Here is a 13914-nt window from a genome sequence, read left to right as displayed (position 1 = left end):
ACAACTACACAGAGATTTCTCAACCTACAAAGTGTGTCGGTACATTTTTTTTTCTAAGCCTTGTTTGCAGAATAAACAAGGCATTTAGCAAACTAAAAATAATAAAATAGGCAGAGCAGGAGTTCAAGACCAGCCTGGGCAATATAGTGAGACCCCCGTCAAAAAAAAAAAAAAAAGCAGGGTCAAAGGACCTCAATTGACATTTATCCAAAAAAGACATAAATACTCTGGGCCACTCTGCCTATGGGACAGCCCTGCTCTGTCTGTGGAGCAGCCATTCTGTTGCACACTGTTGCTCTAATAAACTTGATGTCTTTAAAAAAAAAAAAAGACATAAAAATGGCCAACAAGTATATGAAAAGGTGCTCAGCATCATTAATCATCAGGGAAATGCAACTCAAAACCACAATGAGCTATCACCTCACCTCACATTGCTAGAAGGGCTATTATCAAAAAGACAGGCGATAGCAAGGGTGTGAAGAAAAGGGAACCCTGTGCACTATTCATAGGAAGGTAGATTAGTACAGCCATTGTGGAAAACAGTATGGAGGCTCCTAAAAAAATTAAAAATGAAATTACTATGACCCAGGGATTCTCTTCTGGGTATATACCCAAAGGAACAGAATTGCCACCTTGAAAAGATATCTGGACTCCCATGTCCATTGCAGTATTACAGTAGCCAAGATACGGAAACAACCGAGGTGCCCATCAGTGGACAAATGAAAGAAACTCTAGTATATACAGTCGTGCGCTGCATAACAACATTTCAGTAAATGATGGACCACATATATGACCATGGTCTGATAAGATTATAATACCATATCTTTACTGTACCTTTTCTACATTTAGATACACAAGTATTCACCATTGTGTTCTGACTGCCTACAGTATTCAGAATAGCCACATGCTGCACAGATTTGTAGCCTAGCAGCAATAGGTTACACCATATAGTCTAGGTGTGTAGCAGGCTATCCCATCGAGGTTTGTGGAAGTATACCCTATAATGTTCACACAACAAAAAATTGCCTAACAACACATTTCTCATAACACAACCCCATCGTTAAGTGATGCATAACGGTATATACAGTGGACTATTATTCAGCCTTAAAAAAGGAGGAGATCCTGCCATTTGCCACAATATGGTTGGCCCCGGAGGAAATTATGCTAAGTGAAATATGCCATGCATAGAAGGAAAAATATCGCATGATCTAACTTATATGTGAAATCTAAAAAAAACAAAAGGCCAAATTGAGGAGACAGAAAATAAAACAGTGGTTACCAGAATTGGAGTGGGGGTGGGAGGAAATGGGGTGACATAGACCAAAGGATACACAGTAGCAAATACATAGGACTAAGAAACTGAAAGCTCTATGTGTTGGATTATAGTTAATAGTGTATTGTATTCAGGAATTTTGCCAAATGAGTAGATTACTACTGCCCTTGCCAGAGGAGAGTGAAAAATGGCAACTATGTGAGATGATGGATATGTTAATTTGTTTCAATTACAAATTTTACTATATAGTAACCATTTTACTATATATGTATCTTATAATGTCATGTTATAAACCTTAAATATATACAATAAAACTTATTTTAAATAAATAATAAATAATAAAAATTGTGGCCAGGTGTGGTGGCTCACGCCTGTAATCCCAGCACTTTGGGAAGCCAAGGCAGGTGGATCACTTGAGGTCAGGTGTTCAAGACCAGCCTGGTCAACATGGTGAAACCCCGTCTCTACTAAAAATGCAAAAATTATCCAGGTGTGGTGGTGGGTACCTATAATCCCAGCTACTCGGGAGACTGAGGCAGGAGAATCGCTTGAACCTGGGGGGCGGAGGTTGCAGTGAGCCAAGATTGTGCCACCGCACTCCAGCCTGGGCAAAAGAGCGAGACTCCGTCTCAAAACAAACACATTTTGAGGGATTATGAGGGAAAATGGATTCTAAGCTAGACTTCCACATCAAAGCAAACAGTCAATTAAGAGTGAGGACAGATATTAAGTAAAGACATTTTCAGACAACCAGGGTCTCAGTGACTTAACCTCCCATGCAACTGTTGTCAGACAGTGAGTGGAGGAGGGACTCTACTAAAACGAGGAAGTGAACCAAGGAAGAAGAGACCTGGAATCTAGAAAGCCAAGGAGCTGATTCAGGGAGAAGCAAAGCAAGTCCCTGTAAAACAGTGAAGATGACGGCTGTGCACCAAGCCTGGAGAGCTACCAGACTGACAGGAGCAGGGCACGGAGAACCACAGGGGAGGGAGAATCACAGCCCAGAGCCAGGACTGCAGGATCCAGCTGCCCCCTCTTCTCCAGAAGAAATCTTCTCTTCTACAGATCTTTTTGAAGAGACGTCTCTCTCTCTCTGGGTTGCTCTCCCCAGAAACAGATTTGAAAGCCGCCCACCCCCATGCTCAGGCCGCCACCTACCTTCACCTCTCCCTGGTGCAAAGGCTTTATCCTGCCTTCTCCTTTCTCTTCTGCCCCTGGTCCCACAGTCTCAGCCACATCCCCACAGGTTCACTTCGGGCCCCAAGCCGACTGGCTGTGCTGACCCCAGGAGGCAGAGTGGGGCGGGGGTCGGGGCGGGAGGCCCACCTTGGGGAACATGGTCACCATGCTGCTCAGGCACTCTCGGCGCTTCTCCTCCAGGCCCTTCTGCTTGTCCGTCCAGGCCTGCAGCCTGAGACTCTGCAGGCGGTCAATGTTTTCCAGGAAGATGTAGAGGTTCTGGGCCTTGTAGGAAGGCTTCGTTTCTTTCACGATTTGTACGTGGTTGATTGCTTCTTGCCTGGGAAGAGAGGAGAAGCGATTTAGGGGGTGGAGAGGCCTCCTCTATCCCCCAAGTCTGTTAACCAGAGATGACTTTGTTTTCTTTAATTCCTTAGAGCAAAAAGAGAAATGGAGGCTGGTGAGAGCTGGGGAAAATGGGGCAGAGAAAAGTGGGAGGTGGTATCGAGTGAGGAGCCTCGGGGCTGGGATGAAACAGGAAGAGAAAGGAAAGACAGGGGAGCACATTAGGTGGATGATGGACAGGGCCACGGGAAGAGAGGAAGAGAGAGGGAATTGCTTAGAGGAAAAGCCCACTACAGGGAGAGCAGCGAGCAGTGCCCTTCTTCCCACATCTTCAAGCGTAGCCCAAGGACCCAGGCCAGACTTGCTTTCCAGGCCCCCACTCAGGAGACCCTGTCCAGGCCTGGGGTGGCTCTCCCCATCCCCCCTTGCCCTGTGTTCCTTCTCTCCCACTTGGTTTAGGCTCTGCCCACATATTGCAGCGGGTGGGTGCCAGATGGGTTCCAGGGAGGACCTACCGGAGGCTCTGGAGGCATCTATAGAAGATGTACTTATGGCACAGGTACTGCAGCCTGAGCGCGCCCAGCTCCATGGTGGTGGTGGTGAGCTCCAGCGCTTTGCTGCGCAGGTAGTGGGGCAGCCTCAACTCAGACTCCTCACTCAGGAGCTGCAGGTTCTTCCTCTGGGCCTCCATGTCCATGTGGTACACCTTCTCCTTAAGAGTTGCAGGGGATATCTGCAAAGAGGGCCGGGTCAGCCTTTGGATGGATGTCCCAGTGACAGGAAAGGAGGCAGATTTCTTGGGCTTTGTGGGAACTCGGTGGGTCCGTGGTCTGTAGGTAAACTCCACTGAACTCATAGGTCTCTGCTTTCCCAGGGCAGGCTGCTGGGTACTAGGAGACATGGGCAAGTGTGGCCTCCTGCTTTGGTGAGCAGATTGGGTCTGGCTTGGGGCAGGCACTAATGATAGCTCTGCCTTCTCCAAGTCCCTCCGTCGACTGGTGGGTGTGAAGATCCTGCTCTCCACATCCTCCCCTAGCTGCTCCGGCTCTCTCCCTGGGCTCTCCTGCTCCTTTTCTAGCTGGACCCATCTCCGCTGCTGCTCCCTGGCCAGGTCTTCCAGCTTCCACTGCCGCAGCTTCTCCTGGTGCTCCTGCTCCAGCAGGGCCCACTTCTTCTGCCGCTGCTGCCACATCTCCTCCTCCTCCAGCCACAGCTGCCTCCGCGTCTCCCAGCCAAATTCCTCCTCCCAGGGCTCCTCTTGGCTCTCAGAGGTCACCTGCCTGGAGCTCTCCAGAGACAGCTGCTTGCTACATTGGAACTTAATTTGGAGTCCTCCCTTCTCCTGGAAGTAGTCCTCCTGGTCTTTGTCTTTGTGGCCTGAGCTTTCTGCCACCGGTCTTTCCCATTTCTTAGGAAACCTGCGATCTACTAAGGGTAAAAGCACAGGCTCAAGGCTCTCAGTGTCCTTGCTGCTGAACACATCTGCGACCCTCGAGTGCACAGTCATGGTGGAAAGTGGCTGGTGCCCTGCAGCTATAGCACCACTGTCCCGCATCGTGGCCATGGGACTTGGGGGAAGTGGCGAGAACAACTGCTCCTCCTTCATCTGTTCCTGTTGGCTTTCCTCCGTGACTGTTTCTTTCCTTGGGAGGGTCTCTCTGTCAGAGGGACCCGGGGAGTCAACAGAAACCTCAGCTGGGTCTTCTGCCTGACCCGTAGCAGTCTGAGCCTTCTTCAGCTGGAACTCCAAGGCCTGCTTCGTCAGGAGAAGGTCATGGTACCTTCCCCCTAAGATCTCTACCTGCTTCAGCAGAGCATCCCTCCTGCTCTCAAGGACCTCCACAAACTGCTGGAAGTGCAGCCTCTGGCTGCTGAGCTCTTTGGTTGCCTGCATTTGCAGGTGTCTGTATTTGGTCTCCAGGCTCCTGTTCTCCTTGTGTTGGAGGATCAAGGCCTTGTTGAGGTTCTCCACCACAGTAGCCATGTACCTGATGGCCCTGACCTCCCCCTTGCTGAACATGGTAGAGTCCAGGAGCTCCTGCAGCATGGACGTCACCTCCGAGGCCTTCGTGTTCATGGTATGCTGGTCCTGGAGCATCTGTTCTGGGCCCAGTGGCTGAGGGTGGGATGGAGATGTCTGTGGGCTTCTTCCCTGCCAGCCCTGCCAGAAGGTGCGTTTGGACACTGGGAGAGGTGGAGAGAAAAAAGTCAATGATTTCTCATGGGTCCCAAGGACTGCATTGATTCTGCAAACCCTGCAGGGCCAAAATGGCAACCCCCTTAGGGATTTGGCGAGAGTATGGAGCTGGGGCTGTATGTGGGGCCAGGGACGGTGCTGTCAGGACAGACCTCTGCTGAGTGAAGAGCTTGCCCAGAGCCCAGGCTCAGGGTCGGCCAGCTCCACAGCACCTGCAGAGACCAGAAGGGCCTGGCGTAGGCAATCAAGCACAGCTTACTGCAGCATCCTCCTGGTCTTCCATGTTCTCCTGGGGTAGAGTTATTTTTCTAATCATGCCACTTCCCAGCCTCAGTATGTTTGCCTCCTATTGTCAGCTACTTAAACCCCTTACACCCATCTAGAAAGCCTGGTTTCCCTTTCCCGTTAGCAGTGGACTGTGCTTATGGAGAATTTATCACATGGTCCTCCAACTGTTCACATGTTTTATATATTTTTTTAAATAACTAATGTCTTTTTCCATTTGGGGGATCCCTTTGATACTCTGAGGAAAGCAGCAGACCCTCTCTCCCCAGGAAAATGCGCTACACACAGATTGTGACTGCCATTAGCAGATCTCAGTTTCTTAAAGGCTGGGTCACGGTGGTCATTGTACCCCCTTGGACCTAGTATGTATAGAGCTGGTGGAGTGATTACCTTGGAGCATCCATTCATCTGCCTATTTAATAAACATCACTGGTGGAAGAAACAATGCTAACTTCAGATGAGGGGTAGAGGAAATATAAAAATGAAGGGATACTGAAGTTGGGCTAGCATCTAGCTCATATTGTCAGAGAGGCCATGTGGCCTAGTGGTCCAGAGTTTAGATTCTGCAATAAGATAACTTGGGTTTGAATCCCATCTTTCTGATTTGCCTTGGGCAATTTTCCTAACTTCTCAGTTTCCCAATGTGAAAAATGGGGATAATCATAGAATCTATGTCATAGGACTTAGATTATGCATGTTTAGTGCCAAGTGCAGTAACAGGTACCTAGTAAGTGCTCAATAAATCATCCCTAAAAAGAAAGAAAGACACAGTGTTTACCATTCATAAGTTTATAATCTAGCGAGGGTCTAAGTATACAATAAGTGTATTTGAAGACATAGTACGGTACAGATTGCAGAAGAGATTGTTTCCTTATCCACTTTTCCCTGCCTTCTCCCTCCTGCTGACCTTACTTGATTGATAATGAGGCTGGCCATGAGCAACAATGGTAAATGCTGATGGTTAACTATTGTTAATTAAACCCTGAGCATGTTCCAAGCATGGTGTCAGACACCTCACACCATGTAGAAGCCTCCCCACAAACCTGGAGCTAGGCAGTATCCTCTTCTGTTTATATATGAGGAAACTGAGGCTCAGAGAGATGAAGTCCTTGCCCAAAGTGATACAACCAGAAACTGACAGAGATGCAATTCAAACTCTTGAGTGAGATTAAGAAGCCAGAAAACCTATGTGTGGGGCCACAGCCTTTCCTTGTGGTCCCTTCTCTTCTCTGAGCTTCAATGTTCTCATCTACAAAATGTATGAGTTCGATAATCTCAGGTTCTCCTAATGTTGATGGGAGTAAAAAGCCAAGGTTCAGCTATTTGCTGATGGACCACCTCTGCAGCAGCCTCTGGCTGAGCCTCCCCAACCTTCCTGGCTCTGTTGCTGGGTTTGGAGTGAGGAGAGGATGGTCCGCAGGTTCTAGCTGCTAACTCTATCCCTCCTGGCCTCCCAGCATTGTTCCTCAGAACCTACGTGAGGCCACAGCTCCAGTGAGCACGCCAGAGACCTGTCTCCACATCACACCTCCCTTAGCACGGAAGAACAGCTCAGAGCTGCTCAGTGCTCGGCCTGGGCTCAACCCCCAGCCCCTCACCACTGCCCATCCATCTCAAATCAAACTTGTGTGATGGAGGAGAATCAGAAAGACCCCAGGCCCAGCCTCTGACTTCCCCTGCCATGGCTCCACCCCATCCCCACCTAGCTCCCTGGCCAGGTGCTCCTAGAACCTACCTTGTGACCTTTTCTTTTGTCCTTCAATGAGAGTGGAGCAAAGGGCAGTGAGTGACTCCATGCCTCTTTTGGTGGCAATGAGGGAGAGCGGTAACACTTTCTCCGTCACTTCAATCCATTCGTCCAGAGCTGCTTCTTCCTCTTCACTCTTCCTGGGCCCGATCTCATGGGTCAGAGTGTCACCTGGAGAAGGGATGGGAGCAGTCTGTCCTCCAGGGGGACACAGACAGCCCTATAGCACAGGGGTTACGGCGGCTGTGAAGTCACATTGATTTTACCTCTTACTAGCTATGTGATGTTGGCAAGTCACTTATACCCCTGAGCCTCAGTGTCCTTCCCTATAAAAGAACTGAGTGAAGATTAAATGAGATAATACATGTGGAACAGTTAACATGAGGCCTGCCATGTAGAAATTCACAATGGACATTAAATAGTATTGTCTGTACAGCAGGGAGGTATCTGACTTGTTACTGCTCTATGCCCATTCATTGCCTGGTCCAACATCTGGACAACTGAATTAATTAAGCAGAATCAACAGCTCTGTCAGTCTTGAGGGCAGCTGAGGGACCACTGAACTAAGAGCTTCCAAGCATGGGGTAGTATGCGGGGGGCAAGGCACATCCCAATACCATCTTCTTCCAACACGGGAGCATCCAGCACACAGCACACGGGTCCCGTGATGGGATGACTCTGAGCTGAGTGGGGGATAGCACTTAGCTTTAGGGTTTAATGCAGCTGGCCCACACCCAAATGGCTGTACCAGTTGCTCACAGCTGGCATCAGGGCCCATGCAGTAAAGGTCATTCAGTGCTTTGAATATCACCCAGGGGTGCTCTATAAAATAGCTAATGTGGGTTCAAATTTAGTTTCTATCCTGCACAAAAATGAGATGTCATAATGGACCCATGACTTAGGCTTCATCATATATTCAGCTAATGTCGATCTGTGATGTTTGGACACTTCTGTGTCTGCCCCTCAGGAGCGTGGAGGTGATGTGCTGTGGCACGAGTGGTGGAATGCTTCACTGGAGAAGGGGATGTGTCCTGTGCCGTCCCTGTGCTTGCCACCCACACTCCCCTCCCAGAGGAGGCATGGTGCCCAGCCTGCAATCTCACCCCAGTCACCCAGCCAGCAGAGAATATCATACAGGTGCTTCTCCTTCGTCTTAGCATCTTTGGAGAAGGAGGCAATTTTTTCCAGCAAGATGAATCTCTTCTTGCCCTTTGGATCTGTCTGCTGAGATTTGGCATTTTCTTTTAAATCATATCCTAATTCTTCCTGGAAGCGGTTGATGACACAATTGACTTTGTCCAAAATGTCTGAGAGTTGGGTAGAAATATCCTATAGAGAAGCAGCAGATTGTAGTGTTAGGGCTGTGGACTTGAGCCAGAAGCCACATGCTAGCAGCGTGACCTTGGACAAGTCGCTTAGCCTCTTTGGGTTTCAGTTTTCTTATATTTAAAGTGGGAATTATTATAGTACCTATGTCACAGGGTTTCTGTAAGGATTAAATGAATTAAATATTTTAAAGTGCTTTTAATAGTACCTGGCACATTACACAAAAGTGGTAGCTTTATTATCATTGTGATTATTAAGAAGGTCAAGAAAGGATAGAATACCAAAACCCCACAGCAAACATTTCTTTAGAATTTCAGAGGTTGCTGGGGGTTTCTGGATGTCTTTCCTCACAAGGATCCACAGGCAACAGAAGCTTGGGAAAGCGAGGCCCCAAGAAACTTTAGGATCAGAGGCTCAAGTAAAAAATGTACTAGAGCCTCGTGTACAGGGTGGTTTGAACCTTTGGCCATTTCCCCAACTCCTATGAACTTCCTGGGCTCAGCTTGGGGGATTCTGGAGGGTTGCCAAGAACAGATTCTGGGTCCTTTCTCCTACCCTCTAAGACCCAGCACATGTGCCTCAGGGCTATCCTCGAGCTTCCTGCCCCCTTCCTGGCCCCAGCCCTGCCTCGGGTGGGTGGTTGCTTTCAGCTCACTCTGCATAGGCCAAGTTTAGGAGAGAAAAGTTATACTAATCTGTCTGCAGACCCGGGTTGCTGAATATCCGAGGACCTCTGAGGACCCAGAGCTAGAATCTCGCTCAAACCTGGGATCAGTCCCCAGCCTCCACATCAGATCCCAATGTAAGGGTGATTCCTTCATCTCAGGGGCTACCTCTTGAGCTCGAGTTAGCTGGGCAGCCTCAATCCTCAAGATGATGGCTTTCACTGATGTGGGAGTCACCAACTGTGGGGGGTCATCCTTCTCCATTTTGGATCACTCTGTCAGTCACAAAACATCCTGTGTCTCTGCTCCACAGGCCTGGACACACAATGTTGTCTGCTTTGGAGGTTGAGGGCACCAGGGTGTCTCCTGGGTACCCTCTGCCCGGGCACAGCTCCTCCAGTAACTGCCAAACACCAGGTTCCAACTGATCCTCTTTTCCCCAGTGACATCATCAGTTCGATTAGAAGAATTAGGAGATTAGACTCCCCACTATCTAGCTTTGTGTCCATTACCTAACATATATTTACTTGACTTGTTGCCTTTTTTTTTTTTGAGACGGAGTCTCCCTCTGTAGCCCAGGCTGGAGTGCAGTGGTGTGATCTCGGCTCACTGCAACCTCCACTTCTTGGGTTCAAGTGATTCTCCTGCCTCAGCCTCCTGAGTAGCTGGGATTACAGGTGGGTGCCACCACACCTGGCTAATTTATTTTTTGTATTTTTAGTAGAGACGGGGTTTCACTGTGTTAGCAAGGGTGGTCTCGATCTCCTGACCTCATGAGCCACCCACTTTGGCCTCCCAAAGTGCTGGGATTACAGGTGTGAGCCACCGTGCCCGGCCGACTTGTTGCTTTTTAAAAATTACTAAATGTTATGCTCCCAAACAAAACATTAATGTCTAAAAACAAGAAAAAGCAATTAGCAAAAGTTATCTTCCTAAATAAAATATTTTAAATTTCTAAAAATTAGAGCCAATCAATAACCAAATGGAGGCCAGGCTCAGTAGCTCACGCCTGTAATCCCAACAATTTGGGAGGCCGAGGTGGGAGGATCACTTGAGCCCAGGAGTTTGAGACCAGCCTGGGCAACATGGTGAGAGCCTAGCTCTACAAAAAAATTTTAAAAATAGCCAGGCATGGTGGCGCATGCCTGGGATCCTAGCTACTTGAGAGGTTGAGGCGGGAGGATCACTTGAGCCCAGGAGGTCAAGGCTGCAGTGAGCCATGTTCACACCACTACACCCCAGCCTAAGTGATAGATACCCTGACACACAGACACACACACACACACACACACACAAACATACAGAGGGAAGAACATCCCATAATGCTAAAGATGTCAATTAATAAGGGGGACATAATTCTAAATGTGTATACACCTAATAACATTGCTTCAAAATACATGAAGCAAAAAGCTTCCAGAACTGAAAAGAGGAATAGGTAAATCCAAAATTATAGTTGGAGATTCCAGCACTTCTCTTGCAGGAGTTGATAGAAGTAGCAAAAAATAAAAAGTATAGAGGTTTTGAAAAATACTATCAACCAACTTGACTCCATTGACAGTCATAGAACACTTCCCCAACAACAGGACACATATTATTCCCTATGCATATGGAACAATGATCATATAAACCATAATTTGGGCCATAAAACAAGTATCAATTAACCTAAGAAGGCTAAATTCATACAAAATATGTTCTCTGACCACTATGGTATTAAACTATAAATGAATAATTGAGAGATCTTTGGAAAATTCCCAAATATTTTACAAATTAAGCAACATACTTCCATATAACCCTGAATCAAAAAAGAAATCACAGGGAAAGTTATGAAATACTTTGAAACGAGTAAAAATAGAAACATATCACAATTTTGAGGATGCTGCCAAATCAGTGCTTAGAGGAAAAAACTAGAAAAGTTTTTCAACTTTTCCAAATCCAAATAAAAAAAAACCCAAAATAAGCAGAAGGCAGGAAATAATAAGGATAAGAATAGAGACCAATAGAAAACAAACAAAAATAGAAGAAAATCAATGCAACTAAAATCTGATGTTTTGAAAAGATTAATGCAATTAATAAAACTCTAGCCATATTTACCAGGAAGAAAAGAGAGGCCGGGCGCGGTGGCTCATGCCTGTAATCCCAGCACTTTGGGAGGCCGAGGCAGGTGGATCACGAGGTCAGGAGATCGAGACCATCCTGGCTAACACGGTGAAACCCCGTCTCTACTAAAAATACAAAAAATTAGCCGAGTGTGGTGTGGGCGCCTGTAGTCCCAGCTACTCAGGAGGCTGAGGCAGGAGAATGGCATGAACCCGGGAGGCAGAGCTTGCAGTGGGCCCAGATCACGCCACTGCACTCCGGCCTGGGCGGCAGAGCAAGACTCCGTCCCCCGCCCCCTGCCCCCCCCAAAAAAAGTTAGATCTCAAATTGGCCGGGTGCAGTGGCTCATGCCTGTAATCCCAGAACTTTGGGAGGCTGAGGTGGGCAGATCACTTGAGCTCAAGAGTTCAGACCAGCCTGGGCAACATGGAAAAACCCCATCTCTACAAAAAATACAAAACTTAGCCAGGCATGGTGGCACGTACCTGTAGTTCCAGCTACTTGGGAGGCTGAGGCGGGAGGATCACTGAGTCCAGGGAGGTCAAGGCTGCAGTGAGCTGTGATCACACCACTGCACTCCAGCCTGGGTGACAGAGTGAGACCTTGTCTCAAAAAAACAAAAACAAAATAAAACAGAACTGGCTGGGCACGGTGGCTCACACCCATAATCCTAGCACTTTGGGAGGTCCTGGTGGGTGGATCACCTGGGGTCAGGAGTTCAAGACCAGCCTGGCCAACGTGGTGAAACCCCATCTCTACTAAAAATACAAAACATTAGCCAGGCATGGCAGCAGGTGGCTGTAATCTCGGCTACTTGGGAGGCTGAGGCAGGAGAATCGCTTGAACCTGGGAAGTGGAGGTTGCAGTGAGCTGAGATTGTGGCATTGCACTCCAGCCTGGGCAACAAGAGTGAAACTCTGTCTCAAAAAAAAAAAAAAAATTAAAAAACGAAACAAAACAGAACTACCATTCAACCCAGCAATCCCATTACTCGGTATATACCCAAAAGAAAATAAATCGTTCTACCAAAAAGACATATGCACTCATATCCATCACAGTGCCATTCACAATAGCAAAAACATGGAATCAAGTTGATTCCATGACATGACCATCAACAGTGTTTTGGATAAAGAAAATGTGGTCCATACACACCATGGAATACTAGACAGCCATAAAAAAGAATGAAATAATGTCCTTTGCAACAACACGGATGCAGCTGGAGGCTATTATCCTAAACAAATTAATGCAAGCATAGAAAACCAAATACCATGTGTTCTCATTTATAAGCTAAACATTGGGTACATATGGCCAGAAATATGGCAGCAAAAGACACTGGGGAGTACTGGAAGCAGGAGGGAGAAAAGGAGGAAAGAGCTGAAAAACTAACTATTGGGCACTATGCTCAATATCTGGGTGATGGGATCAATCATACCCCCAACCACAACATTCACGCAATATACCCATGTAACAAACCTGCACATGTACCCCGAGTCTAAAGTAAAAGTTGTGGGAGCTAAGCTATGAGGACACAAAGGCATAAGAATGATACAATGGACTTTGGGGACTCAGAGGAAAGAGTGGGAGCGGGGGTGAGGGATAAAAGACTACACACTGGGGCCAGGCGCAGTGGCTCACGCTTGTAATCCCAGCCCTTTGGGAGGCCGAGGTGGGCAGATCACGAGGTCAGGAGATCGAGACCATCCTGGCTAACACAGTGAAACCCAGTCTCTACTAAAAATATGAAAAATTAGCCGGGCATGGTGGCGGGCACCTGTAGTCCCAGCTACTCGGGAGGCTGAGACAGGAGAATGGCGTGAACCTGGGGAGGCAGAGCTTGCAGTGAGCTGAGTTCGTGCCACTGCACTCCAGCCTGGGTGACAGAGCGAGACTCCGTCTCAAAAAAAAAAAAAAAAAAAAAAAAAAGACTACTCATTGGGTACAGTGTACACTGCTCGGGTGATGGGTGCACTTAAATCTCAGAAATCACCACTAAGTAACTTATTTATGTAACCAAACACCATCTGTTTCCCAAAAACCTATTGAAATTTTTAAAAATTAAAAAAAAATTATGATCATAATTACAAATGGAAAAAAGTAAAAGCTGAAATTATTTAAAAACAACAACAAAAGAAAATGAATTGAAACCTACTGACTAGACTGAAAAGTATTTGCAAACATCTATTTGATAAAGTAGTTGTATCCAGAATAGATAAAGAGCTACTACAACTCAACAAGAAGACAAACAACCCAAGATTCAAATACACACATCACGAAAGAAGTTATACAAATGGGCCAGGTGCAATGGCTTACGCCTGTAATCCCAGTACTTTGGGAGGCTGAGGTGGGTGGATCATGAGGTCAGGAGTTTGAGACCAGCCTGACCAATATGGTGAAACTCCATCTCTACTAAAAATACAAAAATTAGCTGGGTGTGGTGGCACCTGCCTGTAGTTCCAGCTACTTGGGAGGCTGAGGCGGGAGGCTCACTGAGTCCAGGGAAGTCAAGGCTGCAGTGAGCTGTGATCGTGCCACTGCACTCCAGCCCAGGTGACAGAGCAAGACTGTGTCTCAAAAAGAAAAAAAAAGAAAATATACAAATGACGAATAAGCACATAAAAAGATTCTCAACTTATTAGTCATTGCATTAGGGAAGTACAAGTTAAAACCATGAGATCCCAACTCTGATAAAAATGAGTCAGATGATAAAAAGCGTGACAATACCAAGTGTTGAGGAAGATTTTGGGAAAGTGAAACTCTTACATGGTATATTGCCAGTGGGAATGTAGAGCCACTTTGGAAA

The 13914-nt window shown here is 47.1% G+C and overlaps 2 protein-coding genes across 10 annotated transcripts in view; one reads left to right on the top strand and one right to left on the bottom strand.

The window, feature by feature from the left end:
- Positions 1–13914, top strand: part of PRPF40B (pre-mRNA processing factor 40 homolog B) — a 74936-nt gene that overhangs the window by 32334 nt on the left and 28688 nt on the right. The gene's annotated exons all lie outside the window — the stretch shown is intronic.
- The window catches only part of FAM186B (family with sequence similarity 186 member B), a 44824-nt gene that overhangs the window by 23564 nt on the left and 7346 nt on the right, over positions 1–13914 (bottom strand). For 4 of the 7 annotated variants that reach the window (XR_010113880.1, XM_055294987.2, XM_055294986.2 and 1 more), the window contains exons 1-5: positions 9186–9428; positions 8130–8355; positions 7015–7197; positions 3313–4981; positions 2600–2792 (exon numbers count right to left, since the gene is read on the bottom strand). Coding sequence is in view for 6 of the 7 variants with exons in the window: in XM_055294987.2 (XP_055150962.2) it covers positions 2600–2792; positions 3313–4981; positions 7015–7197; positions 8130–8355; positions 9186–9281 (2367 nt within the window). In the remaining variant the exon portion in view is untranslated. Of the gene's footprint in view, positions 1–2599; positions 2793–3312; positions 4982–7014; positions 7198–8129; positions 8356–9185; positions 9429–11108; positions 11223–13914 lie in introns of those variants that run through there. The other 3 variants (XM_063610504.1, XM_063610503.1, XM_063610505.1) reach the window with 2 other exon arrangements.

This window comes from Symphalangus syndactylus, chromosome 10 (genome assembly GCF_028878055.3).
Source record: "Symphalangus syndactylus isolate Jambi chromosome 10, NHGRI_mSymSyn1-v2.1_pri, whole genome shotgun sequence".
NCBI lineage: Eukaryota > Metazoa > Chordata > Mammalia > Primates > Hylobatidae > Symphalangus > Symphalangus syndactylus.
The sequence above is the reverse complement of the archived record's forward strand: the minus strand, read 5'-3'. Positions and strand labels throughout refer to the sequence as shown.